Source organism: Ursus maritimus, unplaced genomic scaffold (genome assembly GCF_017311325.1).
Source record: "Ursus maritimus isolate PB19 unplaced genomic scaffold, ASM1731132v1 scaffold_14, whole genome shotgun sequence".
NCBI lineage: Eukaryota > Metazoa > Chordata > Mammalia > Carnivora > Ursidae > Ursus > Ursus maritimus.
Window position 1 is genome coordinate 55,254,082 of NW_024423786.1, and position 24,467 is coordinate 55,278,548.

Below are 24,467 nucleotides of genomic sequence, written 5' to 3' on the forward strand. Positions count from 1 at the left end.
GATCACGCCCTGAGCTGAAGGCAGACGCTTAACGACTGAGCCATCCAGGCGCCCCTGGATTGTGCAGTTTAAAATGGTAAAAATGGTGACTTCTATGCTATGTGAATTTTACCTCGATTTAAAGGAAATGAGTATTGCAGGTGTCTCGCTCCTCCCCGGGCCGCCTCCGTGACAGCAGAGATCAGAGCCAGGTGGCCACTGCCACAGCCCTGGCGGCCAGCGCAGGGATGGGAACACCGAAGGGGTCCGGCAGGGGTCGCATAATGCGTGAGCGTGCGACCCGGCCGTCACGAGCACCTGCTCGTCTGGAAGGAACAGTTCCATCTCCCCAACTTCTGGACGCATCAGAGGCACCTTGGTCACGGGAATATTCTCGGAATATCTCCTCCTGCGTCCCCTAATTTGACATCTGGTTTTTCTCTTGGCCAGGCCACTCAGCGGGGCCAGACACACTAGATCTTCACCGAGGAGAGAGGGCAAATAAGGAAGGACCCGGTGCTTTAGCAAGTAAAACTTTTATTAAATAAACTTTCAGTTTCTCCAGACCAAAGAGAGGCGTTTGGACATAAAGATGATGTCTGCAGCTTCTCACCTGAACGCGCCACAGTGACAAGGACCTCTCCAGCCATAAATTCCAACCAAGTCAACCCAAAGTTCCCTCTAAGTCCCTCTCTTGTCTTCTTTTTCTGTGTATGTGTGTGTGTGTGGCCGTTTGTCTCCAAAAGTCGGTTTGCAAGTTGAAACTTCATGAAATTACTCGTAGCAGAAATAAAGTACATCGTACAAATCACGTAGGTCTTCGATGTGGAGTATAAAAATGGTATTTACAGCCAGTAAACATGGACCAGAAGGACACACGCCACTGCACGCCAGCACGCACTCCCAAGCAGGCCCGGCGGGGGCTGGGCAGGTGCCGGGGACGCGGACGAGGCCCCCTCGCGGCCCCTGGGCACGCGCTTGCACACGCAGACGCACGGGACACAGGCACGCTAGAGTGTCTCGGAACAATTATCAAACTCTGGAATATCGAAACAAGTTGGTCATAAGATTTTTTTTTTCTTTTCCTTTTTTTTTTTTTTTTTTGCTACGTGTTTTTTTTTTTTTTTTTTTTCTGGGTCAGTCAACACATTTTGGTAGAAACAAAAGGGAATGCTGTTTTTTTTTTTCTTTACAAATTTTTTTTCTTGAGCTTATTAAGTTCTCTGGTGCCTTACTTGGCAAGAGGCCCCACTGACGTCCAACGAACTTGACTCTGTGCTTCAAAGTGGGTTTTCACGATTTGAGTAGCTATACAGAGACGCCCCCAAGACCTCCCTCCCCGCCCCGACTAGGAAACAGAAATCCACTGTCATCTGATTTTTTCCCCCATTTTGTTCTCTTTTCTTCTTTGTATCTGCTCAGAAAGACCAAAATTAAAAAAAGAAATCATCTGTAGAGGTATCCGTGGTACAGGGGTGCTGGGCCAGTGCGGGTTGGCTTGTCCAACGCGCTTGGCAATCGTGGTGGTGAGATCGTGAACTCCAGGCTGGTGATCCGAAGGCAGGGAGGGTGGCTGCCTGCCCTTGGGAGGGGGCACAGGGGCGGGGATCCCCAACCCCGGTCTGCCCCTGACGGAAAGCTAAGGGCTATTGGTCACATGAGTAAGGCTATGACGGGGGAGGTGGGGAGGGGTCTTTTTTGTGCCTACATCGGGGAGGCAGGGCCCTGGGGCGAGGGAGGGGGTAGGGGTTCCGGAAGCTGCAGCTAAGACCAGGGACACTCGAGCTGGCTGAGCCAAAGGGCCTGCGAGAACCGTCGGCAGCAGGGGCCCAAAGTCCTGGAGGTATATCGCGTCGGCTGATGATTCCCAGTGCTTCTCGGTGCCCTGGTCTGACATGACAGCGGGAGATGGGGAGACACTGGGCTGCCCGGTCATCCTCAGCCCTTCTTATGTCCCTGCTGAGTGACCGGGCCAGGGTCACCTTCTCTTGGATGGAAGGAAGTCGGAAAAGTTTGGTCCCATGATCTATACTCAAAAAATATATATACCGTCTATAGCTCTCTATATATATGCATATATAGATATAGGAAACGTGATTCAGTTTGGGGGCCGCCAAGGACGGGGCGGCGAACCCCTCGGCCCCCAACTCAGGAGCCCCCCACCCCCAGCGCCGGGGCAGACCACAAAGCCCCCTCCCCACTCCATGTGGCCTTCAGTAGTGTTTCACATTAGGGGGTTGGGGGGCAAGGGGAGACGGGAGAGGAGAGGGAGGGCTGGTGTCCAAACTCAGTTGTAATTTACGGAAAAGTCCGGGATCGGTTGGAAGCGGGAAGCCCTCCTGGGGTGGGAACGCCCCTCACCTGGCGGAGAAGGGAGGGGCGTTAGGGTGCGGTGACGGGGGTCTTGCAGGCCTACGGTATCGCCTCCCCCCCCACACCCCCTGCCCTGGCCAGGCTGGGTTCTGGGAACCCAAGCGCCCCTATCTTTTCAGAGAGAGTCCGTTTCCAGATTTGGAGGGCAACAAACCACCTTGGAAGGGACTTTGGGTCACTGAGCCCATTTCCTCCTGCAACCTGGGGCCAAGAGTTGTGTTTATTCTTGTCTCTCCTCCCCCTCCTCCCTGCCACTGAAGCTCCACGGAGGCAGGGAGGGGAGGCAGCCCCCCCAACTCCCGCCCCATTTCTGGTCATTCACAGCTGTGTCCCCAAGCGCTGGAAACAGAGCCTAGCGCATAGTAGGTGCTCAGTAAGGATTTGCTGTCCCAGAGGGTTCACGTGCATGGGGCGTCTGTTAGTTGCCTGATCCCGTGACTGAATACCCGCGAATCTGTGGGTGCTGATTTGACAGGGTCTGAAAAGCACGCACAGCCCCTAACTGAGCACCTACTTCGCGCCAGACCCCAGGCGCGGCGCTTTGACGACGACGGCGCTCGCGATTGAAAAAAGAAAATCAAAGCAAATGATCAAAGGCTTTCCGGGTGGCGGGTCCTGGGCTGGGCAAACACCTCATCCCCAGGTGGATCCTCCCTGCTGCCTCTCGGGAGGCGACTTTCACGAACCCATTCCACAGATGAGGCTCGTCAAGGCTTGAGGGCAGTTACGTTTCCCCACTGGCCCCTGAGGCTCACTGTTCATTCCCCAAAGAAGGTGTTTAGTTGTTGATAAAGTTGTTCTCTCTGACAGCAAAATACACTCTTGGGGATGTGTTTGGGGGTATCTTTTTTGCGGGGGGGCATGCTGGTGAGCAGGACAAACATTCCGCTTTCTCATCAGCCCACTGAGCACGAATTACACCAAACGAGGAATGATGACAGGGGCCCAGCTGCGGGACTCACAGGAGGACAGAAGCCCCTTCCAGGACAGCCCGCCCCACCCCGGCCCAAACCTGGCCTCTCAGGCGAACTTCTATTCATCCTTCAGAGCCTTCTTCAGAAGGATTCCCCAACCACCCCCGTACCCTAGTTCCACCCTCTGTCCCAGCCCTGACCCAAGGGGGGATGGGGGTGACTCTGTCTAGCTCTGTCCCCACCGACCCAACCTGGGGGTCTCTCGTGGCCTCCAGCGGCATCCCCCGGGGCTGGAGAGGGTTTGGAGAATGAGGGGGTGTTTGGCCAAGACGGGGTGGGGGCGGGGGTGGGTGTGGGTGGGGCCGCCTGGCGGCTCACCTGGGCCAGGCCCGCAGCCTCCGGGCGGCTGGGGGCGCGGTCAGTAGGGGTGTCCCGGGTCTTTGGGCCGCTTCAGCTGCACTTTGAGCCTCTTCATGCCAATCTGAAAGCCGTTCATGGCCTGGATGGCCGTCTGCGCGCTGGCCGGGTTGTCAAAGCTCACGAAGCCTGCGGAGACCGGGGTGGACCCGCGATGGTGGGCAACGTGGGCGTCCTCCGCTTCCTCCAGTGCTGCGGCCCCGGCTTCCCGGCTCGCGGGGTCCTGGGGGCGGGGGGTGTGCGCTCGCAGGGGCAGATGGGCCCAGGGAGGTAGGAGGGCGTGCCAGAGCACACAGAGCAGCCCGGGGCCTGGTTCTGACACCCTCTGGACTTGCATGCCTCTGGGGACGGGGTGCTTGCTCCTTACCTGGGGTCTGCTCTGCTGAGACTTCCCACAGTCGGAGAGGACAGGTGAGGCCTCTGGGGGTCCCAGGAGGGCCACATTCTCCCTCCCTCCCCATCTTGGCTGCCTGCCTCCTTCCAGGCCCTGGATGCTAACCCTCGGCCCCTCCGAGACCGCAATCCATGTGGCATCTTGACCGTGCACTGGACTCTCTCCGTCTCTGTGTGAGTGTCCTGTGTCTCTTCTCTCTGTCCTTCTCATGCTCTTCCTCTCTCTGCCTTTTATCTCTCTTTCTCTATCTCTGTCTCTGTCTCCATCTGTCTCTCTACCCCATCCCCCCCCGCCAGGCGATCAGAAACATCCTCGCCTACCACTCCTCAAGCTCCCACCAGCCCCACCTCCCTCCACCTGCCACCCCAGGCCACCCTGCCCTACTCCTGCCCCTCACCTCTTGGTCCTCACAGGTTTCCCGGGATGGTGTGGAGGCCACAGGGGGGCCCAGAGGGGCGAGGGACTGCATGCATAAGCATTTGAGGCGGGGATCCCTGAGCTCTGTGTGAGAGGCCGGGTGGGGGTCAGGTGGAGAGATGGTGGGAGCGGGGTTGAGCGGTCTTGCGGAGGCCCACTGGGAGCCATGGGGGACTGTGGAGCAGGGGGCTGGTGACGTCTTCATAGCTATTCTCCCTAACACCTGCCCCCACTGTATTGACCAGAAAACCGCGGCTCAGAGAAGGCAGACGACTCCTCACAGTTGAGAGGGACTGAGTGTGTTTTCTTCCTTTACACACTGCCTTCGGCGTCCTGCAAAGCAGGATGCTGAGGGGGGCCCTGGGCACGGGCAGAGGACCCTTGTTTGTGTGACCTCAGGTGTGCTGTTTGGCCACTCGGTGCCTCTCGCTCCTCCCTCGGTAAACTGGGGCAATTCTTCTATTTCACGGTTGGGTTCTGGGTATATACAGGAGGTGCTTACTAAATAGGCAACAGTTGGCCTTTCGAACACAACAGGGCGGGATTAAGAGTCCACATTTTAGAGTCAAACAGACTGGTTCTAATCTAGGTTCTGCCTCTCTGCTGCTGTGTGCACTTGGAGGCATCCAAGGCCCTGTAGGACCTGCCCCGTCCCCTCCCCACCCTCCCCTCCTCCCTCTCTCCCCCTCACTCACTCTGCTCCAGCCACACAGGCCTCCTGGCTGGCCCTCCAACATGCCAGGCTCAATGCTGCCCCAGGGCCTTTGCATGTGCTGCTCCCTCTGCCTGGAACCCTGTACCCCAGACGTTCTGGGGCTGGGAAATCTCATCATTTGGGTCTCAGCTGAAACATCAGCTCCTGCATACCAGCTTCTATGTCCTCAGGAGTAGATGGTGATGGTGTTCTTCATGCCATTCATAACCCCCTGGCCTATAGTCCTGCCTGGTTCATTTCCACCTCCTCCCCGTAAACCTGAGCTTTTCAACTCCGCAGCTGCTGGCCCGAGGTGCTCCATCTAGATTTAGATTTGTTAGAACTGAAACTGCGGCTCTGTGCTTGCACTGCCACACTGGAGCTGCCTGGCGGCCATGTGGGACAATGGCTCAGACGGCAGAGGAGTAGAGAACATCTCCCCCCACGGAGAAAATCCTGTTGGCGGCGCAGCGAGACTACGAGCTTTGGAGGGCAGGAATTTTGTGGGCTCCCTTCACTGCCCTGTACCAGCACCCAGCAGGGCACCTGGCACACAGTAGGTGGTCAGTAAGTGCTCATTCTAACTTCTAAATGTGATTCTTTTGGACCACACCCGTCTCACGGCTGACCACACCCTCCCACGCCCCTGTTCCCTGGCAGGGGGAGTCGAGGACGGGGCTGGCAAGCAGAAAGGGGTGCCTGCGGCAGGTACTCACCAAAACATTTGCTCTGGTTGGTGGCCCGATCCATAAACACCTTGGAGGAGATGATATTGCCGAAGGGCAGGAACATCTGCGTCAGCTCCGTGTCTCCAAACTCCTGGGGGAGGTGGTAGATAAACAGGTTACAGCCTTCGGGACCTGCAGGTGGGGGAGAGAAAGACATAAAGCCCCCAAGGAGAGGAGGCGGACCCCCCCCGGGGGGAGGGGCACGGGACCGGAGCCCACATCTGGCGTCTCCAGCTGTTAGGGGAGGGTGCCCGTGACACCAGGAAGCAGGGGCGCGGAGACGGCGGGGACGGGAGGCAGGGCGTGCTTACCCTCGCCTGTCTGACCCCACACTCGGGCACTCCGAACCTCTGATGATCCTCAGGCCCCAGATAATTTACAAAATTCAGATGGTCCCTCCCACCAAAACTGAGATAAATCCCTCAATGCCAGGCCCTGAATGATCCCCAAATCCCAGACAACCAGAAACGCCTGAAAAATCCCTAAACCGGCAACTCCAGACCACTGACGACATCAGATGAATTGTACGTGGGGTATGTGGACACCCTGCACTTCCTCTGCACTAATTCTGTAAATCTAAAACTGGTTTTAAGAATAAAATGTTCACGTTTTACCAGTCCGATGATCACAGAATAAAGTAAGACAAGTCATTCCTGGTCCCGAACCCCAAATATCTAGATAGTTTTCAAAACTGTGGCTAATCCTCCAAACCTTGAATCACTTTCAAAACTCAGATGACACAAAAATAAAATCAAGATAAAAAAAATTCTCTAGTCCCCAAACCACCTGGTAATTTTATTGTATTTTTATTTATTTTTAAGTAGGTTCCATGCCCAACGTGGGCTCCAACTCACGACCCTGAGATCAAGAGTCTTTTCCTCTACTAATTGATCAAGCCAGGGGCCCCCCGCTCCCACCTGGGAATTTTAAAATGATATACTATACCAACGAGAAATAATTTTTTAAAAGCACAGCTAACTCTCAAAACCATCCCCTCCCCAAATAATCCCCAATGCACAAGTCACGTAAAATCTATAAATAACATCAAACTTAAAAACCTTCATTATCTGAAGCCATGAACAGTCTCCCAACCTGCCCCTAATCCCAAACCAACAGATGACCTTCTCCCACGCCCCCCCAAAACACGGAGAACCCCCAAACCACCAAGAATCCCCTTCGGCCTGGAAATGAGTATTCTCCACCCCAAGAAATACAAAACCAAAGATTACCCATTGACATCCAACCCTTATCTTCCCGATTAGGACCACACTTCTGAAAACGCTTGTTTTCAAAATGCAAGTGTATCCCAACATGACCGTCGTCATTGATGCGGGCACAATCTTGACCGCAACACGAAGGTTAGTTTGTGTGCTGTCTCATCTCCGAGAAGCACGGGGTGAATGCAGAAAGCCGCGCCCCGCTGAATCGGACCTCACGAGAACACAACGCGTGAGCGCACACGCCCCGCACACACACAGCGGGAACACCTACCACTCCCTCAGCTCCCCAAGCGTGTCGTGAGCCACACGCATCCCCGTCCGGGGTTGCGACTCAACTCCCCGTCTGACTTCAGACAAGCCTCTTTCCGCCACTTTGCAGCAGCCCACAGCTGCAACCCGGAACATGAATGCCACCTCCACAGGCAAACTGAGGTCTTGGCCACGATAAAGGGCCACACTGACCGTATTTGTTTTAACCTGCGCACGTGTGTAACACTGTGCTACCATTTTTATTAGGGCTCTATCTTTTGTTTTGTTTTGCTTTGTCACAGACAAAGGTTTGGAAGGGTGCAAGCAGGAGTCTTGTAGATTGTACAGTGAGGTTCTGCACGCTGCAGGGAACTCTCCAGAACGCCCATGGCTTACAGCAGGGCCGGCTGCCTCTGCACTAGCTTTTCCCCCTTAGCCTGGGGGGAGGGAAGTTGGAGCAGAGACCAGGGAGGGAGACACCCAGGTACAAGCTATCCACAAAACAGTGACCAGAGGCAGCTGGGCCCTCTCTGAAGCTTGCACTGGCCCGCCCTGGGTGGGGGGTATGGGGGTGTTGGGAGGTCACTGAAAATCACACTGGAGCTGCTGGCACTGCCAAATCCTCATGCCTGCTGTCTATGACTTTAACCACAGAGCCCCCTGGAGGTATAAAATCTGATGGAGAACGGGATAGCGGCTGGATGGCAGGGCTGGGGACCCCTCAGCCTAGGGCTCGCCTTCAAAGCTCAGCTCCTGTATCCTGGCAGTGCCCCCCTTCCAAGGGCCAAGGGCAAGGGAGAAGGGGGGCAGAGCCTCAAGGAACTCAGTCTGCAGGCCAGGCCATCTGCGGAGCTCCCCTGGCCATAGGGCGAGTTGGTCACCTCTCCCCTGCTCCACTAGCTGGATGGACAAGGGAAAGGGCCTTCCTGGGTGCTGAGCCATCCTACGTGTCGGAACGGCCCCGCCTCCTTCCCAGTGACACCTCTTGACCCAGATGGTCGCTCCTGGTGCAGAGGAGGAAACTGAGGCATAGGGCAGTGAAGTGCTTTCCTTATGATGTCACAGTCAGACTGGGTGGATCCGAATCCCGGCTGTCTGACTCCAAAATCTAACACCTCCCTCCCTCCACTTTACTGAGGAGGCCTCAGTTTACCCGAGATATCGCATCACCACCCCCCGCCCGACCTCAAGAGGCGCGTCTTTTCAAAAAATTCAGAGAAGCGTCCAGTCCTGCAGAGGGCGGCTGGTGGGGGGGCGGGTCACCACTAGTCCTACGGTTCCCACTTTCCAGAAGAGGGAGCCGAGGCTCAGAGAGGGTGACTCCGTTCCCCCAGAACACCCAGGGGCCGCGTCAGAACTCGAACCCAGGTCTGTCTGGCCAGCAGGCTGCGCTCTTAGCCGCGGCTCCCCGAGGTTACGCGCCAAGCCAGGCCAGGGGTCCTGGAGGTGGAGGGGGCGGTTAGAGGGCGGGGCTGGCGCCCAGGGGAGGTCGCGGCCCCCTCACCTTCTCGCTGCTGCTGCTGCAGGAGGGGCGGCGGCTGGGGGACGCTGTGCGCGATGGGCGTGATGGCCGCGGTAGGGTACATGGCTGCGGAGACCGGGAGCGAGACACAGGGCGGAGGCGGGTGTGAGGCCGGTGGGCGGCCCGGGGAGGGCGGGGGCGGGGCCACGACGGTCTTGGGAGGGAGGCGGGGCGTGCCCGTAGTGGGGGGCGGGCCTAAGGGCGGGCCAAGGCGCAGGAAAGAGTGGGGCGGAGCCATGACTCGAGAGGGCGGGGCTAAGGCCTGGCAACGGGAGGGGGCGTGGTCACGACCGGGGGCGGGCTTCAAGGAGGGGCCAAGGCCACACAAGATCAGAGTGGGTGGGGCCAGAGCTCGAGGGCGGGGCCCTGGCAGGAACGGGGCAGGATATGAGGGCGGGACCAGATGCTGCAAGGGGCTAGGAGGGGTGGGATCAAGACCTGGGACTGGGCCAGGGCCAGAAGTAGGAGGTGTGGCCAGGTTCAAGACGGAAGGCCAAATAAAAGGGAGGCCCTTGGGAGGCGGAGCCAGAAGCGTGGTGTGGCCACGGGGGCGTGGCTACACCCGGAAGGCGGGGCCGAGGGGCGGGCCCACGCCCGAGACTGGCCGGACTGCCCCCGTACCTGTGTACTGCTGGACTCCAGAGAAGGCGGGATGGAGGGTCTCGGCTACGGTCGGACTCTGAGCTGCGGGGCAGACGGAGGGGCTGAGTGGGACGGGGGCAGAAGGTCTTCCATCCACCCCCGATCCTTAGGACCCGGAAGGAGAGCAACAAACATCTGCCGCAGCTTCACCTCTGCATAAACGTTTTACAGGTATACTTCCCATTTTACAGGTAGGAAAACTGAGGTTCAGCGAGGTGGAGCAACTGGCACAGGGCCACTCAGATAGGAAATGACAGAAGTCGAACAGGACTCCAGAGAGGTTTAACCATCACCCCCATCTCTGTCTGCATCCGGACCCCCTCGCTCTTCCCCTTTATTCTCTGGATTCTCCAGGACATCGGGCCTCTGCTCCTGATCACCCCCACTCCCATCCGTTTCCCTCTCTTCCACCCCAGGCTTCACTCATCAGACACCCTGTGGATCCCCCATGTGGCTGTGACCTCCCAACTGCTCCCAGGGGAGGAGATCAGGGGAGGGGAGAGGTTGTCCAGACCACTAGAGCTGGTGAATCAGGGGACATTTCAGCCAAAAGATTATGCTCGAATGGAGAGAGGTTGCTAGAGGATGGGAGCTGGGGGGGTGTGACCATAGAGGGGTCACATGAACGAATCACCCCATGGAGATGGAGCAGTTCTGTGACTTGATTGTGGTGGTGGTTACACCAGTCTACACCTGTGATAACACGGCACAGACCCCCCCACGAGTGCACGAAGTGGTGCAGTCTGAAGAAGGGCTCCAACTCCTGTTGAGCTCATTGTACTGCACCAGTGTCAGCTTCCTGGTTTCCACAACGTACTCGGGTTATGTAAGCGATTAGCACCGGGTGGGGGCGGGGGGCGTTGGAAGGACCAGGACCTCTTCGTGCTATTTTTGAAACTCCCTGTGAGTTCCAATCATTTCAAAATAAAAATAAATTCTCCTCAATGGTGGAAACGCAGATGACTTACCTCAGCTAAGCAAGGTGTTGGAGGAGGCCTGCCTGGGAATTGTGGTGTAGGGTCGGGAAAGGTGGGACCTCTGCTTCACAAAGGCAGGGCCCAGCCTAATTCGGTGCATGGCTAATGCTGAATGGATGGATACATGAATGAATATGGGTACTGATGTCTTCCTAAATAGCGACGAGTAATAATTAAGACTGATGCTGCTGTTCTTGGTAGAGGTGATGTGTAAGCATTTGACATGCTAATTTCATTGTCAATGCAACCTCATGAGATGACTGATGTCATCTGCCCCATTTCCCAGGTGAGGAAACTGAGGCCCGGAGACTCACAGAGACCACCCACGACCACCGAACTGGGATTTGAACCCAGAAATGTCAGGATATAAAGTTCCCATATTCAGCCACCCTGTTACAGCCTCTTTCTCTGTGCCCACAGCTCATGTCTGTTCAGCTGAGACTCCCTCTGTGTCCCAGGCACCGTGGCACAGGAACTCATGCCTGTCCCAGAGACACCCTCCCTGCCCCACCCCCCTCCCCTAAGTCCCGGGGGACCACTCCGGTTACCTGGGTAGGGCACAAGGCCATTGGCATACACGGTCTCTAGGGCGGGGTGCCCCCCAGGAAAGGGCACGACACCTGCAAAGCCATTGGTGATGGGAGCCACGAGCCCGGGCACGGCAGTGGTGCCAAGCAGCGGGGGCGAGTGCAGTCCTGCAGAACGGAGGAGACCACGGGGAGCCTGAGCCTGGCCCTGGCCCTGCCCTGCCCACCCACCCTTAGGCCCCTGGCAGACTCTCACCAGAGGCAGGGGCGATGGGCGTGGCAGGCAGCCCGTTAAGGCTGACGGCGCCAATCTGCTGGATGTGGCAGGGTGAGAAGGCCACGCCAGGGCTCAGGTAGCTGCCCGACGTGGACAGGACCGTTGTCTGCTGCTGCATGAGCTGGGGGTGGAAAGGGAGTCAGCAGGCACAATAGGGGTGGCACCTGCCCTGAGGTCATGATTCATGGGAGGAGGCCTGGTCCTCAAGTAATTTGGGGGGTGAGGGGGTCAGCCTGGCTATCTTGGCTCAGGCTGGGGTCAGGGCTCAGTAGAAATTGGGGCTCAGTGCGGGATCAGGGCTCAGCCTTGAGATGAGGGCTGAGTCAGGAATTTGGACTTGGTCTGGGATCAGGGATCAGCCAACACTGAACTCAGCCAGGGCTGGGTCTCAGTTTGGAGTCAGCCTTGATTCAGAGGCTCCTTTTGGGTTTGAGACCCAGCCTAGATTTGGGGGCTAAACATGGGGTCGTGTCATTCCAGAGCTGGGGTTCAGCTTGGGCCTGGGGTTCAGTTCATGGTTGGGGGCTCAGGAATCAGCCTGGATTTGTGGACTCAACCATGACCAGGACAGGATCGTGAGTCAGAGAGAGTAGGTAAGAGACAGAAGGATGAACAGAGAGGCAGAACGCCAACAGAGCATGGATGGACAGAGGGACTGAGCCGGACTCCCCCCTCCTCCGCTGGAGACAGAAGTGCCGCTGCTGGGGTCACTCACAGCCTGGGCGTAGGCACTGTAGGGGCTGAAGGGCAGGGTGAGGGATGGCGTCAGGATGCCCAGCTGGCCCACCATCTGCTGCATGCGCCGCAGCGTCCGCTCCTTGTCCGTGTCGGCAAACTTGACCACCAGGCTGGAGGAGGCGCCCTACGGGGGCAGCGGCAAGCAAGGAGGGAAGGAAGGAGGGAGGTAGCCAGGACTCTGGGGTTCCTGGAACCACGCCAGCTCTGGCCCTTGGGGGGAGCGCTGTAGATGCCAGCAGCTGCCAGTCCTGCCCACGGGCCCGGAGCTGCAGGACACGCACGTCACGGCGAGAACGGCTCAGAGATCAGCATCCTGGGCCTTGCACTTGACTGTGCAGCCGCCTGTGGGCACAGGTGGGGCATCCGGGCCCTGGGGGGTCGCGTCTGGGGCACAGGAGACGATCCTGACTATCAGCCACACTCTCAGAAATGGAGAGTCCAACTGGTGGGGAGGAGCAACGGGGACCCAAGTGGAGGACCCTATAACTGTTGCTCACACCTGAGGACAGGTGAGACTCCAGCCTTCGGAGAGGGTGACATGCCGCCTTTGCTGGAGAGCTCACTCCCTGATGCGCCCCATCACTGGTCAGCTGTGTGCATGAGAAAGCCTGACCTCACGGTGAGCCGAATCCCGCCACTGCAGGGACTGACACTGAGGCCCGAGCGCCCAGTGTGCAAGGGACGGGAGGCTCTGACGCTGCCCGTCTCTTCGCACCCATTCTTGAGAACAGCTGAGAGGAGAGTTGATTTTCTAAGGCCTGTCTTCCCCATGGCAGATTCGGACACCTCTGCACAGCGCTGGTGGCTCCTGGCACCTGCTTCTAGATGGCAGAGCTACTCCCAGTGCCTGGCTGGTCCTCCCCAGCCTCTCACTGCTCCAGGCCTGCCCCCTGCCCCTCCCCACTCTGCCCCGGGGGACATTTCCAAGCGACCTGGCCTCCTCCCTGCCCTGTCAAAACCTTCCATGGCTCCTCATTGCCCTAGGAGCCCCGTGTTCCTCTCCATGGGCTGCAGCCCCTCCAGCCATCTCCCCTGCTCCTGGGGCTACACGCCCCCACCCCCACCCTGCTCATGCCCCACGCCCACGTCCCTCTGCCGGCCTCAACAAAGCCAGACCACCGCTCAGGTCCCGCCCCTCTAGGAACCCTCTTGTACACTCCCACACACATGAACACACTCTCTCACACACATTCACCACACATATGCACACTTACACACACACACGTTCATACATGGTCACACACTCATGCACCTAAAAACATAACTTCACACACCACACCTGCTCACACCCCCATGTGAGTACACTTACACGTGGACACACACCATGCGTGCTTCCACTCACATCCACATGCACACGCACCGTGCACATCACACCGTCGCACACGCGCATTCACACAAGGCGTTCAGAGGCACCCAGTCACACATGTACACAGGCAACCACAGACATGCATACTCACACTCACGCTCACCCAGCCACACACACTCACACACTGGCCCTCACATATGCCCGCAGACGCGCGATGCACTCGTTCCCCCCACGTCACCCAGGCAGACTCACACATACATGTGTGCTCAGTACACACGTGCGTGCACACCTACATGCATACTGCACAATCCATTCACACACACCCATTCACTTACACATGTGCACTCGCACACACACGTATCCATACATATTCACACACACGTCATGTGCACATTTACAGTCACCTCCTCACAACCACACACCCAAGCACTCACTCACACACTCTCTCTAAACACAGACACAGACACACACATACTAGTCCACACGTAACCACACATGCAGCCACACACAGGCAGCACATCCGTGCACCCCCACCCCCACACATTGCACGCTCACACACTCATATGCTCCACACAGGCACGATCGCACACTCACATGCCTACACCTACCCACACCACCGTCAGGCTGCAACTTTCTCTCCACCCGCGCCTTGCTGAGGAACGGCCCGAGGCTACCGGTTGGTGGGAACGGAAGGGAGAGGTTTGGTCCCTGTCCCCTCCCCACTTCCGCACACCCATCCCCGTGGCCCAGGGCAGTCTCTACTCACCGGCATGGTCTGGCTGCCGTGCAGGGCGTGGATGGCCGCCTGGGCTTCGGTGTGGGAGGAGAACTTCACAAAGGCACAGCCTGACCCAAGAGAAAGAGAATGCGTGAGGGGTAACGGGGCCTTTCTGGGTGGGCAGGGGCCACAGGAGAGGGGACAGGAAGCCCTGGACAGCTGGTCAGACAGTCAGAACAGAGAGACAGCCAGTCATCTGTTCAGACAGACAGCTGGACAGTAAAGGATCAGGCAGTGAGACAAGCGCACAGCCGGTCACAGAGTATGACGTCAGCCAGGTGGCCACCCATGCAGTCGGAAAGCCACCAGCTACACAGCTGTCTGTGGCTCACACAGTCGGACAGACACTATGAGGCGGTGTGCAGTCGGGGGGGCAGGTCCTGCCTGCTGGAACAAGTGAAGGGCACAGGCTTAGAGAACACCCACCAGTCGCTGACACTGTGAGATCGGGTTGTGATCAGATATGCAGAGAGACATTCAGACACAGGCGCTGAGATGCAGTCCTGTGGGCACACTCAAGCACAGGCACATTCAGACCCAGGCAGGCCCATGTGACCAGAGTTGGAGAGATGCGGACAAAAACAAACAAAACAAAACAAAAACAACCAGGCAGGTCAGACCCAGCTGGCTGGTCACACAGGAAGAAATCAGAAATCAGACAGCCAGAGACCACTAAATACAGACAAATTCAGACACACAGTCATACGGAGAGACTACTAGACATAGTTCCACACAGGCAGACTACTATGGAAGACTGGGGGTGGAGTAGGACAATGGAATGTTCTGGAATTAGAGAGTGGCAATGGTTGCACAATTTTTTAAATATACTGAAAAGCACTTCACTGTACACTTTCAAAAGGTGAATTTTACAGTATATAAATATCAATAAAAAAAAAAAAGAGGGGCACCTGGCTGGCTCAGTCGGTAAAGCATGTGACTCTTGATCTTGGAGTTGAGTTTGAGCCCCACATTGGGTGTAGAGATGATAAATAAATAAACTTTAAAAAACATTTTAGGGGTGCCTGGGTGGCTCAGTCGTTAAGTGTCTGCCTTTGGCTCAGGTCATGATCCCAGCATTGTGGGATCGAGCCCCGCATTGGGCTCCCTGCTCAGTGGGAAGCCTGCTTCTCCCTCTCCTACTCCCCCTGCTTGTGTTCCCTCTCTTCCTGCCTCTCTCTCTGTCAAATAAATAAATAAAATCTTAAAAATAAATAAATAAATAAAAACATTTTAAAAATAAAAAATAAAAATAATTAAAAAAAAAAAAAGAGCCTAGCAAATAGGGACCATGGGATACATTCTGTCCTAGAAGATAAAAAGTTGCGAGGGCCAGAGACAGTCAGGGCAACAGTTGGTGCCTGACAGATGAACCCAAAAAAGGTAGAATCAAGTAGACAGCCAGAGACCAGCGGACACATGAAGACCCAAACAGAAACAGTCATTTAGACACTCAGGCAGAAAGAGTCAGACTAAGAGCCGCAGGCGAAGTGATGCTCACTGGCAGTCACCAACAGTCACATGGGCAGACAGGGAAACAGTCGCTGTGGACCATTAAAGTCTTCCCTAGATGTTCAGCCAGTGTCAGGCAGACAGCCCACAGGAAACTGTTCCAGAGTCAGGTGGGCACAGGTGGCGCACAGGCAGGACCAGGTGGGACCGGACAGTCTCCGCCCACCCAGCCCACGCCCCCAGAAACCAACCCCGGCCTCCCACGTGCCTGGCCTCGCCCCCAGGAGCCAACCCCAGCCTTCTCGAGTGCCCGCCCCGCCCCAGAAGCTAGTCCCGCCTTTCTCACGTGCCCGGCCCCGCCCCCAGGAGCCAAACCCGCCCTCCCACGTGCCTTGCCCCGCCCCAGAAACCAACCCGGCTTTCTCACGTACCCGGCCCCTCCCCCAGGTCACAGTCCCGGCCTCCTCTCACGTGCCCGACCCCGCCCCGAGAGCCAATCCCGCCTTCCTACTGCCCAACCCTACACCAGGAGTCAAACCCGCCCTCCCACAGGCCCCGCCCCATCCCCAGAAGCCCAGCCCACCTTCTCAACTGCCTGGCCCCGCCCCCAGGAGACAGTCCCGCCTTCTCAAGCTCCTGGCCCCGCCCCAGGAGCCAATCTGCCCTCCCACGTGCCCGGCCTCGCCCCAGAAGCCAACCCGGCGTTCTGAAGCGCCGAGACCCGCCCCCTGGAGCCAACCCCGCCTGCCCACTGCCCCGCCCTGCCCCAGGAGCCAACCACACCTTTTTGAGTGCCCGGCCCGCCCCCAGGAGCCAACCCCGCCCCCCCACTGCCCAGCCTAAGCCTATCCCCTCACGCGCCCAGCTCCGCCCCTAGGCCAGTCGCGCCCCCGACCGGTCACCTTTGCTGCTGCCGTCAGGCCCGCGCAGCACGGTGCATTCGTCGATGACCCCAAAGGGCTGGAACAGCCGCAGCACGTCCTCCTCCGACTGCTGCTTGTTCAGCATCCCCACAAACAGCTTCCGGTCTCCTGTGGGCGGAGACACCCCCTCAGCCGAGTCCTGGCCTCCGGGAATTTTTCGGTCCCTCCAACAGAATGGAGGCAGCAGGGCGTGGGGGGAGCATTGCCGACCCCTGCTCTGCCTGTGTGTGGGAGGACACAGCCACGCGCTTCTGGGCCTCTCCATCCTCCCACGTGCCATGCACGGCTCATCTCCAAGCCTTGGCTCACGCGGTGCCCCCTCCTAGAAGGCCCTCCCTTCAATCCTTCAGGGCCACCGCCTCACTGCTCCCACCCTCCGGGCAAAGATGGTCTCCCTCCGTGCCCTCGGAGAGCCCACACAGAGTACTAGCCTAAGAACTGCCTTGCCTGGGTCCCTGTCTGTCTGTCTGCCATCTAGATTTCCCAGTCGGGAGTAAGCACTGATGGCCCCTGCATCCCAGGCAATGTCTCTGCTGAATGAGTGAGGGCACGTGTGCGCACAGGACCAGGTGCCCGAAGCCTGGAGCCCCCATCTGGTGGGGAGGAGGTGGGGGTCTGGCTGGAGGCCTGGCTGGGCCAGCCTCTCCTGTATGAGGCACCAGAGTCCTGCTCCCTCTGGTAACTGGGCTGCTCCCCTGTAATCAGGAACATGGCAGCTTCATCTCCCAGGATGGTGAGCTGGGTTACTATGGAAACCTGTTCTCTGGCAGCTGTCACTCATGGGGATGGAAGAGAGAGACATGGTAGCAGAGAGACTGAGAGTCAGGGAAAATGACAGGTGAGAGAGAAAGAGAGACAGGGAGAAACACAGAGACAGAGACAGGCAAAGGGAGAGACAGTAAGAGACAAAGAGACACAAAGGAGTGGAGAGAGAAACAGGGAGACAGGGAGACAGAAGGAGAGAAAAAGATGAGAGAGAGAGGTATGGAGTGAGAGGGAGAACGAGAAGGTGAGACAGAGGGAGAGACAGACAGAAGGAGTAGGAGGAGGAGAAGAGGAAGAATTATTAAGAGAGAGAGAAGAGAAGAGACTGAGACATGTAGACCCCCCCCCCATCCCTGGCCTGCACTAGCAGTCCCGTTGGAGAGTGTGAAAACAGGTCCCAGCCTGTACCAGGCTCCTACACATACACAGGAGTCCTAACAGCCCTGCCCCACACACCACCCCCAAGGCTAGCTGCTCCCCCTCAGCCCCCAACCCACCTGAAATGGGGAGGGGGTAGAAAAATCTCCAAGAATGACTGGCCTTGGATGCCACTGGGGACAGCCTATGGTCATGTCCCCAACACGGTCCAGACCTATGCAGACGCCAGGCCTCCAGCCCACATACCCACACGCCCAGCCTGGAACAGGTAAGCACACACGCTCGCACACATGCCCACGCACAGGCCAGGCATGCAGACACGCACACGGGCCAGCAGGCAGCCTGGCCGCATAAGCCACAGAAACACCCATGCACGTGTGCACGTGCTCCTGCACATCTATGCACAGGCGTGCCACGGTGTGCATGCTCACACACACACACACATGCACGCACGCGCACACACATGCATGCACACACGTGCTCACGCGCGCACACATGCACACACACGTGCTCACGCACACACACGCACGCACGCGCTCACGCACATACATGCACGCACACGTGTGCTCACACACATGCACGTACACGCGTGCGCGCGCACACACATGCGCGCACACGTGCACACACACACACTGAAAGCAGGGATCCCAGCCCCTCTGCATCAGACCCCCAATATTGCACCCTACGGGGAGTGGAGCATTTTAAGCTCTAGGGGCAAGCAGCTGGACCTAGCTAGAGCCCCCCCACTCCTCCACTCCTGGGCCTGTGGTGCTGTGGTTTGGAAGAGGGGTCACAGCCCCCCTGCTCTCCTGCCCCTACCCTAGCCAGGGGACTCTGCCTCTCCCACCACCATGAGATGTGTGAGCAGAGAGGTGATGGCTACAGCCTTCTGATCGGGGATTCCCCTCCTTCCCCCATTCTTCTGCCACCCCCCAGCCTAGTGGCCACGGAGAGATGACAACTACCTCCGCGGCTCTCGCTGTCCGCCGGCTTCACCTGGATTGGCCGCGCCATCTGTGGAGAGAGGGGGAGGAGGAGGTCAAGGGTGGCAGTGGGGGTATCATGGGTGGGGGCTTTGCCTGAACTCTGCCAGGCAACTGCCCACCTCCCCAAGGCCCAGTATCCCACCAACTTCCAGCAGCAAACCGGTCAAACAAGTGACACATGGTCCCACCGATGGGGCTTTATTCACTGTGGTCTGGAAAACTCTTACTTTACCTTCAAAACCCAGTCACAATATTTCTTGCTGTAGGACGCCTCCTTGCTTTGTAGTGTAGTAGGTTCTTTGCAAAGTTGCCCAACCCCTCTAGTCCCTGTATATGATGTGACTTTGCAGTTTCTCTCATCAAAAACTGGAGTCTATTTCCCCACCCTTTGGCACCTGGACTTGGCCTTGTGACTTGCTCTGACCAGTGGAATATGGTGGAAGGGAAGTGGTGGGAGTTCCAAGCTCTGGCCTCGAAAGACTTTGCAGCTTTCTCTTTTGGAACACTGACATTGTCAGGTGACAAGCCCAGGGAGGACAGGAGGACAGACCTCATGCCCTGAGAGGCCCCACTGACAAACAGTATGTGGGAGTGAGGCTGGCCTGTCCCAGCTCATCCCAGCAAGCCCTGCCTGCCACTGCATGAATGACCCCAGGAGAGACCAGCAGAAGAACCACCCAGCTGAGCCCAGGCTGAGCTTACTAACCCATGAATTCAACAAATAAAATGCCTGGGTTGGCTTGTTACTCAGCAGTAGCTGACTGATACCAAGGCAGCTACTTTTAGTCAGCTCTCTGAGCCATGGGTGGGAGGACTGTCATACCTGAGTGGACCAGATTTCAATCTGGACTGCTCGTTCTGGATACTTCTGCCCTCCACCCCCAACACTGAAAATGATGCTTAATGGGAGAAATCCTACTCTAATCCCCACCCTCAAACTGACCCAGCCATGGGTGTGAGCTAATGTGGATAATTGAGAATAAACTCAAGGGATGTGGGAAGCGGGTGGCATTTGCTTCTCCACTGGTCTAAGAACAGAATCCTCCTCCAAGCCTTGTGTCTCCTGGCGAACTCCTATTCATTCTTCAAAACCCAGCTCAAAAGCCCCTATGCAGGCAATCCTTCCACCCCTCTGGGTTCCTTCCTCCTTCTGTCTCAGGGCAGGAAGTGTCTATGTCTTGCTTTCTCACAGCAGGCAGCTCTCCCCACACCAGGCAGGGAGAATCCGAGAAGCTTGCGGAACGGAATTGACCAGAAAGAAGTGGCTGACGCACACCAGCATGGACAGGTACCTGGTGCCTCTGCGCCTGGCCTGGGGTTGGAACGAGTGCCAGTCCAAGACCCCCTCCCAGGTCAGACTGTCCCCATGGCCATTCAGAGAAGGTGACTGAAGGATGTCAGCTTTCTAGTTGCTGTGCAGGTCCCCAGCAAGCTCCAGAAAGAAGCAGAGTTTTCACCAGGCTTTACAGATGTCAACATCAAGGCTATCAAGACTATCTGCCCAAGGTCATGGTGGGGGAGTCAAGGCACCAAGCCTTGCTAGACTTCAAATTTAGGGATCTTTCTACCGAATCCTATGGGTGGAGACCCCTCTCCAACTATGAACCCACAAACTCCCAAATCTCCTTCCCCTTGTCCTAGACCCTGTCTCAGCTCTGAGCCTCCCCACCCCATCTGAGTGCCATCCCTCACTCTGCACCCTCTGAGGCCCCTCCCTCACTCTGCACCCTCTTTCCCTGAGCCCCCTCCCCCGCTCCAGCTTCCCTACCCTCTCTGAGCCCCTCCCATTCTGAGTGTTTGTTCTGGGGCTCATACGGGCTGCCTGAATTTGAACTCAGCCTTGGGAGCCCCAGAAGCAGAGAGGCCTTCCAGCGTCCCCAGTTCCTGCCACCCAGCCACATCTTCAGAGGGAACCTGACCACCTGGGAAAGGCCAAACCACGTCTCCCTTCCCCCACCACGTACACACACACACACACACACACACACACACACACACACACACGCCCTCTCCACCTGGGTACCACACCCAGCTAGCTGGAGGCAGGAGGGGAGATTTCAACCAGATGGGACCAGTTTCTGGGCAGGGGGCAGACTGAGGTTGTGAAGGGAGGTGGGGTAGTGGGGGCACCTGAGCTCCAGCCTCCTGTTCGCCCCCCACCCCTCCCACCTCGCCTCCGCTGGCCCTCACCTCCTCCCTCCTCCCAGCACCTTGGGCAGATGAGGATGGGGTTGCCATGGCAACGCTGATTCACCACACGGAAGCTGGCAATTGTTGTTGCCATGGAAACCGCCTCTTAGGGGCGAGCCCAGCTCCTGCCTTGCACAAAAGAGATATTTAAATATAATCTTCTGGAGATGGATGAGCTGAGGGAGGGAGCGAGAGAGGGGGGCCTCGGGGAGGGAACCTGTCCCCATCACCGCACCCTCCACCCCCGCCCCATTCTCGCGGCCTGGGTACCTGCGCCCCATCTCCCCCGCCCGCTGCGGAGCCTGGGACCTTCCGCCTCCTGCTGGGAGGCCCCTTCCCCCTCCTGGGTCAGCTCGGGCTCGGGGCAAGGGTCCCGGTCTCGTCCCGAGGAGCCAGGCGGGCAGTCCCCTCCTCCCCAGTCCCCCGCTCGAAAGCCGAGGCTCCGAGGCCTGGCCATCCGCACCCCGCGGCCCGCCTTACCCACCGGCCTGGAGACGCGCGCCAGGCTGGCCTCCACGTGCCGCCGCCCGCCCGGCCGGCCCTGGGCGCACAGGCGCGCACACGCCGCACGCACGCACCGGCCCCGCGCCTCGCTCCCCGCGCCCGACGCCCAGGCGGGCGCTGACGATCCGCCCGCCAGAGGCCGGGCCCTGCCGGCGTTGCCCGCCCGAGCCGCGAGGAGGCGTGCGGCGCGGGAGGGGGGGGGAGCTGGGTCTCCCCACACCCACCCCTCCTGTCGCCCCTGCCCGCCCATCTGGCTCTGCCCACCTCCTTCCGGCTCCCTCTCTCCATCTGTCCCACCGAGGTCTCTGCCTAGTGCCCTCCCTCCCTCCTCCACCTTCTCTGGCTCCCCATGGCTGCATCCCTTCCCTGCCCCCTTCCTTCCTCCTTTCATTTATTCAATAACATTCCCGGTGTGCCCCATGCTGAGTAATTTTGCAGCCTCAGGGAGGATCCCCCCAATGTGGTATGAGGGGAGACAGAGGCAGATACAGGCACTCCCAGACCTAAGCAGACAGGATTGAGGCAGAGGTAGGGACCACCCCCCTGGGAGACCTTAGAGCATAGAACAGTGAAGAGCCAAAGGCTATCCTGGGGCTTCACTGAAGATGGAAAATCTGCGGTGGGTTTTGAAGTATGAGTAAGAGTTTGGGTGGGAGACAGTTTCTCATGTTGGAGGAGTACCTACACCCACTGACTCAGTTCATCTCTGAACAACTTTATGAGATGGAAACCTTCTCATTTTACAGGTGGGCAAATCAGAAAGGGCAAGAAGAAAGTCAGAAGCAGAGGCCCAATATCCTGCTGGTTTCCTCAGGTTCCAGCCAACCCTCCAGCCAAGGGGCCTGTGAGCCGGGGCTATGGGGAGTGTCTGTGTCTTTGGGGTAGACACACATTCGATAACTGAGACCCAGTCCTTGCTCTGCCCCCCAGCTTTTGCTGGGTGACTTCAACAAAGCCACACATCATTGAAAACTAGGGTCCCTCATGTCTGACCTGGGTATATTATAGATGGGGAAACTGAGGCTGCTGGGGGACGGACTGCAGAAGGTGTCTCCGGCGGTCAGGCTGGGGCCCCGAAGATAGTCTTTTAGAAGATGCAAAGTTGTGCCTCTAGAAGACATGGGGGCCCAGGAGAGGCCCCCACTAGGTCGCTTACAGGAGGTATGGAGGAGAAGAAACAAGGTGGTGCCCAGCTCGCTCTTCCAGACTCCCCTTCTGCCCCTGGAGCCCAGCACAGCCTCGGTCAAACACCCAGAACACACCGCTCTCCTGCTCTAGGCGCTCGGCCCAGGCACTACGTCCCCCAACAGACACACCGTCCCTCTTGGGTGGGCTCCTGGGGGCAGGGCCGAGGGGCCCTGAGCCCCCCTCCCCACCAAAGGCCCAGCACAGGGTCCACAAATGACAACTGAAATGAAATGAGACAAGAGCTACGGTTTCCAGACTCAGTGGTGTCCCCGTGGGCAAAGAGCAAAGCGCTGGGAAGTAACTCAAGAGCGTGTGCCCAGCTGTGTCTACACCTTCCCCTACTTCATGGGGGAGAAACCAGGCTCGGACAGATGACACGACTGGCCTGGGGTCCTGCAGGCTCGACTTGTCTGGGACAGTTCATTCAGCGTGGATCTGCCTAGCTCACTTGTGAGCTCAGCAACGGGCCTGGGTCACTTCACAGATCCTCGAAGCCCTTTCTGCAATCCCATTTCACAAATGAAGAAACTGAGGCCTGGGAGGGTCAAACCACTGGACATTTGGCTCCTAAGGCCCCTCGCGCAGTCTCAGGTGGGTTTGGTTCTGAGCCAGGTCATGGGATGTGGGAGGGGGTCTTGCAAAGGGGCCGCTTCAGAAACCCCTGTGTGCATAGAAAGGGTTTTAAGGAGGGGTCTGTGGGGGGACCCCCAGCCAGCCAGACAAACCTATCCCTTTCTGGGGTACAGGGCGGACGTCAGATCTGGGATGTTCTTCACCCCTCAAGACCTTCACGAAGAAAGAGACAATACACCCTCAAACGGCCCAGCCTCTCAGAGATAGGCGCTGGACCTGCCGCCCCCCCACTGTCCCCATGGGTCCCCTCCATCTCCAGGAGCCTCATCCTGGGGTTTGACGGCCCCGCAGAGAGCCTCTGCTACAATCCGAGGCTTCTGCCCAGCGCGGATTCCAGGGGCCTGCGGTCCATTCCGGGTTCTATTCTAGGATTCTGTTATTCAATTTAGGGTCCTATTCCAGAATGCTGAGATTTGATTAAACCGCATCCCCCACGGACGCCACTGTCACACTCGAGATGGGAGCTGGAACATGCTTCAGAAGCAGCGTTTATGGAGGGGGGCCTGCCTGTTCCCAGGAGTGGGGGCAGAAGCACGGAGCCAGCAAATGACCCGGCTCACCCTCCCCTCCTGATTTAGAAAGAGATAAAAAGACGGAAGCGTCCTCTCCACACTGTCTCCCCCAACACACACGCATGTGGGTTTTTGAGGGGAGGCAGGGGACAGGAGAGATGGTGGCTGTCTTGGTGACCCAGCTGTGGCCCCCTAACTCCCTGGCTGTGTGTGCGGGCGTGTGCGGGCACGTGAGCCGGCTGGGGGGCTCTTCCAGCACGGGGCGCACCTTGTGCGGCTGCCGCTCCGTCTTCTGGCGGGGACGCCTGGAGGGGGGCTCAGACATCCGTGCTCAGATGTGGCTGACAGGCAAGGGGGGCCTCCCCCCCCCAGCAGCCCCCGTCACTCTTCCTGCAAGCTCTGGTTCTGAGTGTGCTGATACCATTTCTGTGGGTGCCCTCGGGGTGGGGAGAGGCTCACCCGCAAGTCCAACCCCTTCGCTATGCAGGTGGGCGTCAGCTACGGAAGTCACAGGGGTCGGAACTGCTGAGTATGTGCCGGGAGGAGACGTGGCACGTGTCCATCAGAAGCAAAGCGTGGACAAGCATCTCCGTCTGTCACAGCAAAGGCTGGAGACAACCCAAATGTCCACCGACAGGGGGATGGACAGACCAGCCGTGTACTCGCGCTGTGGAACGCTACCCAGCAATGAAAAAGCACCGGTCACCAGTGCACGCGACACCGACAGGTGTTACCGAATCCCTTCAGCATCGTACTACGTGAAAAAAGTAATGCAGACGGTGGAGAC

The 24,467-nt window shown here is 58.0% G+C and overlaps 1 protein-coding gene across 2 annotated transcripts; it reads right to left on the reverse strand.

Moving 5' to 3' along the window:
• Positions 1-1,112: 1,112 nt before the first annotated feature.
• Positions 1,113-18,681, reverse strand: CELF5 (CUGBP Elav-like family member 5). 2 transcript variants are annotated; one of them, XM_040629622.1, is made up of 10 exons: positions 18,633-18,681; positions 16,504-16,629; positions 14,141-14,220; positions 12,046-12,192; positions 11,310-11,451; positions 11,075-11,221; positions 9,514-9,591; positions 8,890-8,961; positions 3,645-3,812; positions 1,113-2,340 (listed from the first exon to the last, which is right to left on the reverse strand). In XM_040629622.1, exons 1-9 carry the CDS (start codon positions 18,679-18,681, stop codon positions 3,685-3,687), a joined length of 969 nt encoding a protein of 322 aa, XP_040485556.1. In that variant the 3' UTR covers positions 1,113-2,340; positions 3,645-3,684. The 2 variants fall into 2 exon arrangements, 1 of the variants encoding a protein (XP_040485556.1); XR_005834667.1 differs by lacking the exons at positions 1,113-2,340; positions 3,645-3,812; positions 9,514-9,591; ... (4 more) ...; positions 16,504-16,629; positions 18,633-18,681 and adding an exon at positions 5,905-6,007 and having other exon boundaries at positions 8,890-9,002.
• Positions 18,682-24,467: the final 5,786 nt, after the last annotated feature.

Coding starts and splice junctions, on each gene's coding strand:
- CELF5 (XM_040629622.1), bottom strand. CDS start 18,681: ATGGCGCGGCCAATCCAGGTGAAGCCGGCGGACAGCGAGAGCCGCGGA. Junction 16,630..18,632: donor GGACAGCGAGAGCCGCGGAG/GTAGTTGTCATC, acceptor CGCCCACAGGAG/ACCGGAAGCTGTTTGTGGGG. Junction 14,221..16,503: donor GCCTGACGGCAGCAGCAAAG/GTGACCGGTCGG, acceptor CTCTTGGGTCAG/GCTGTGCCTTTGTGAAGTTC.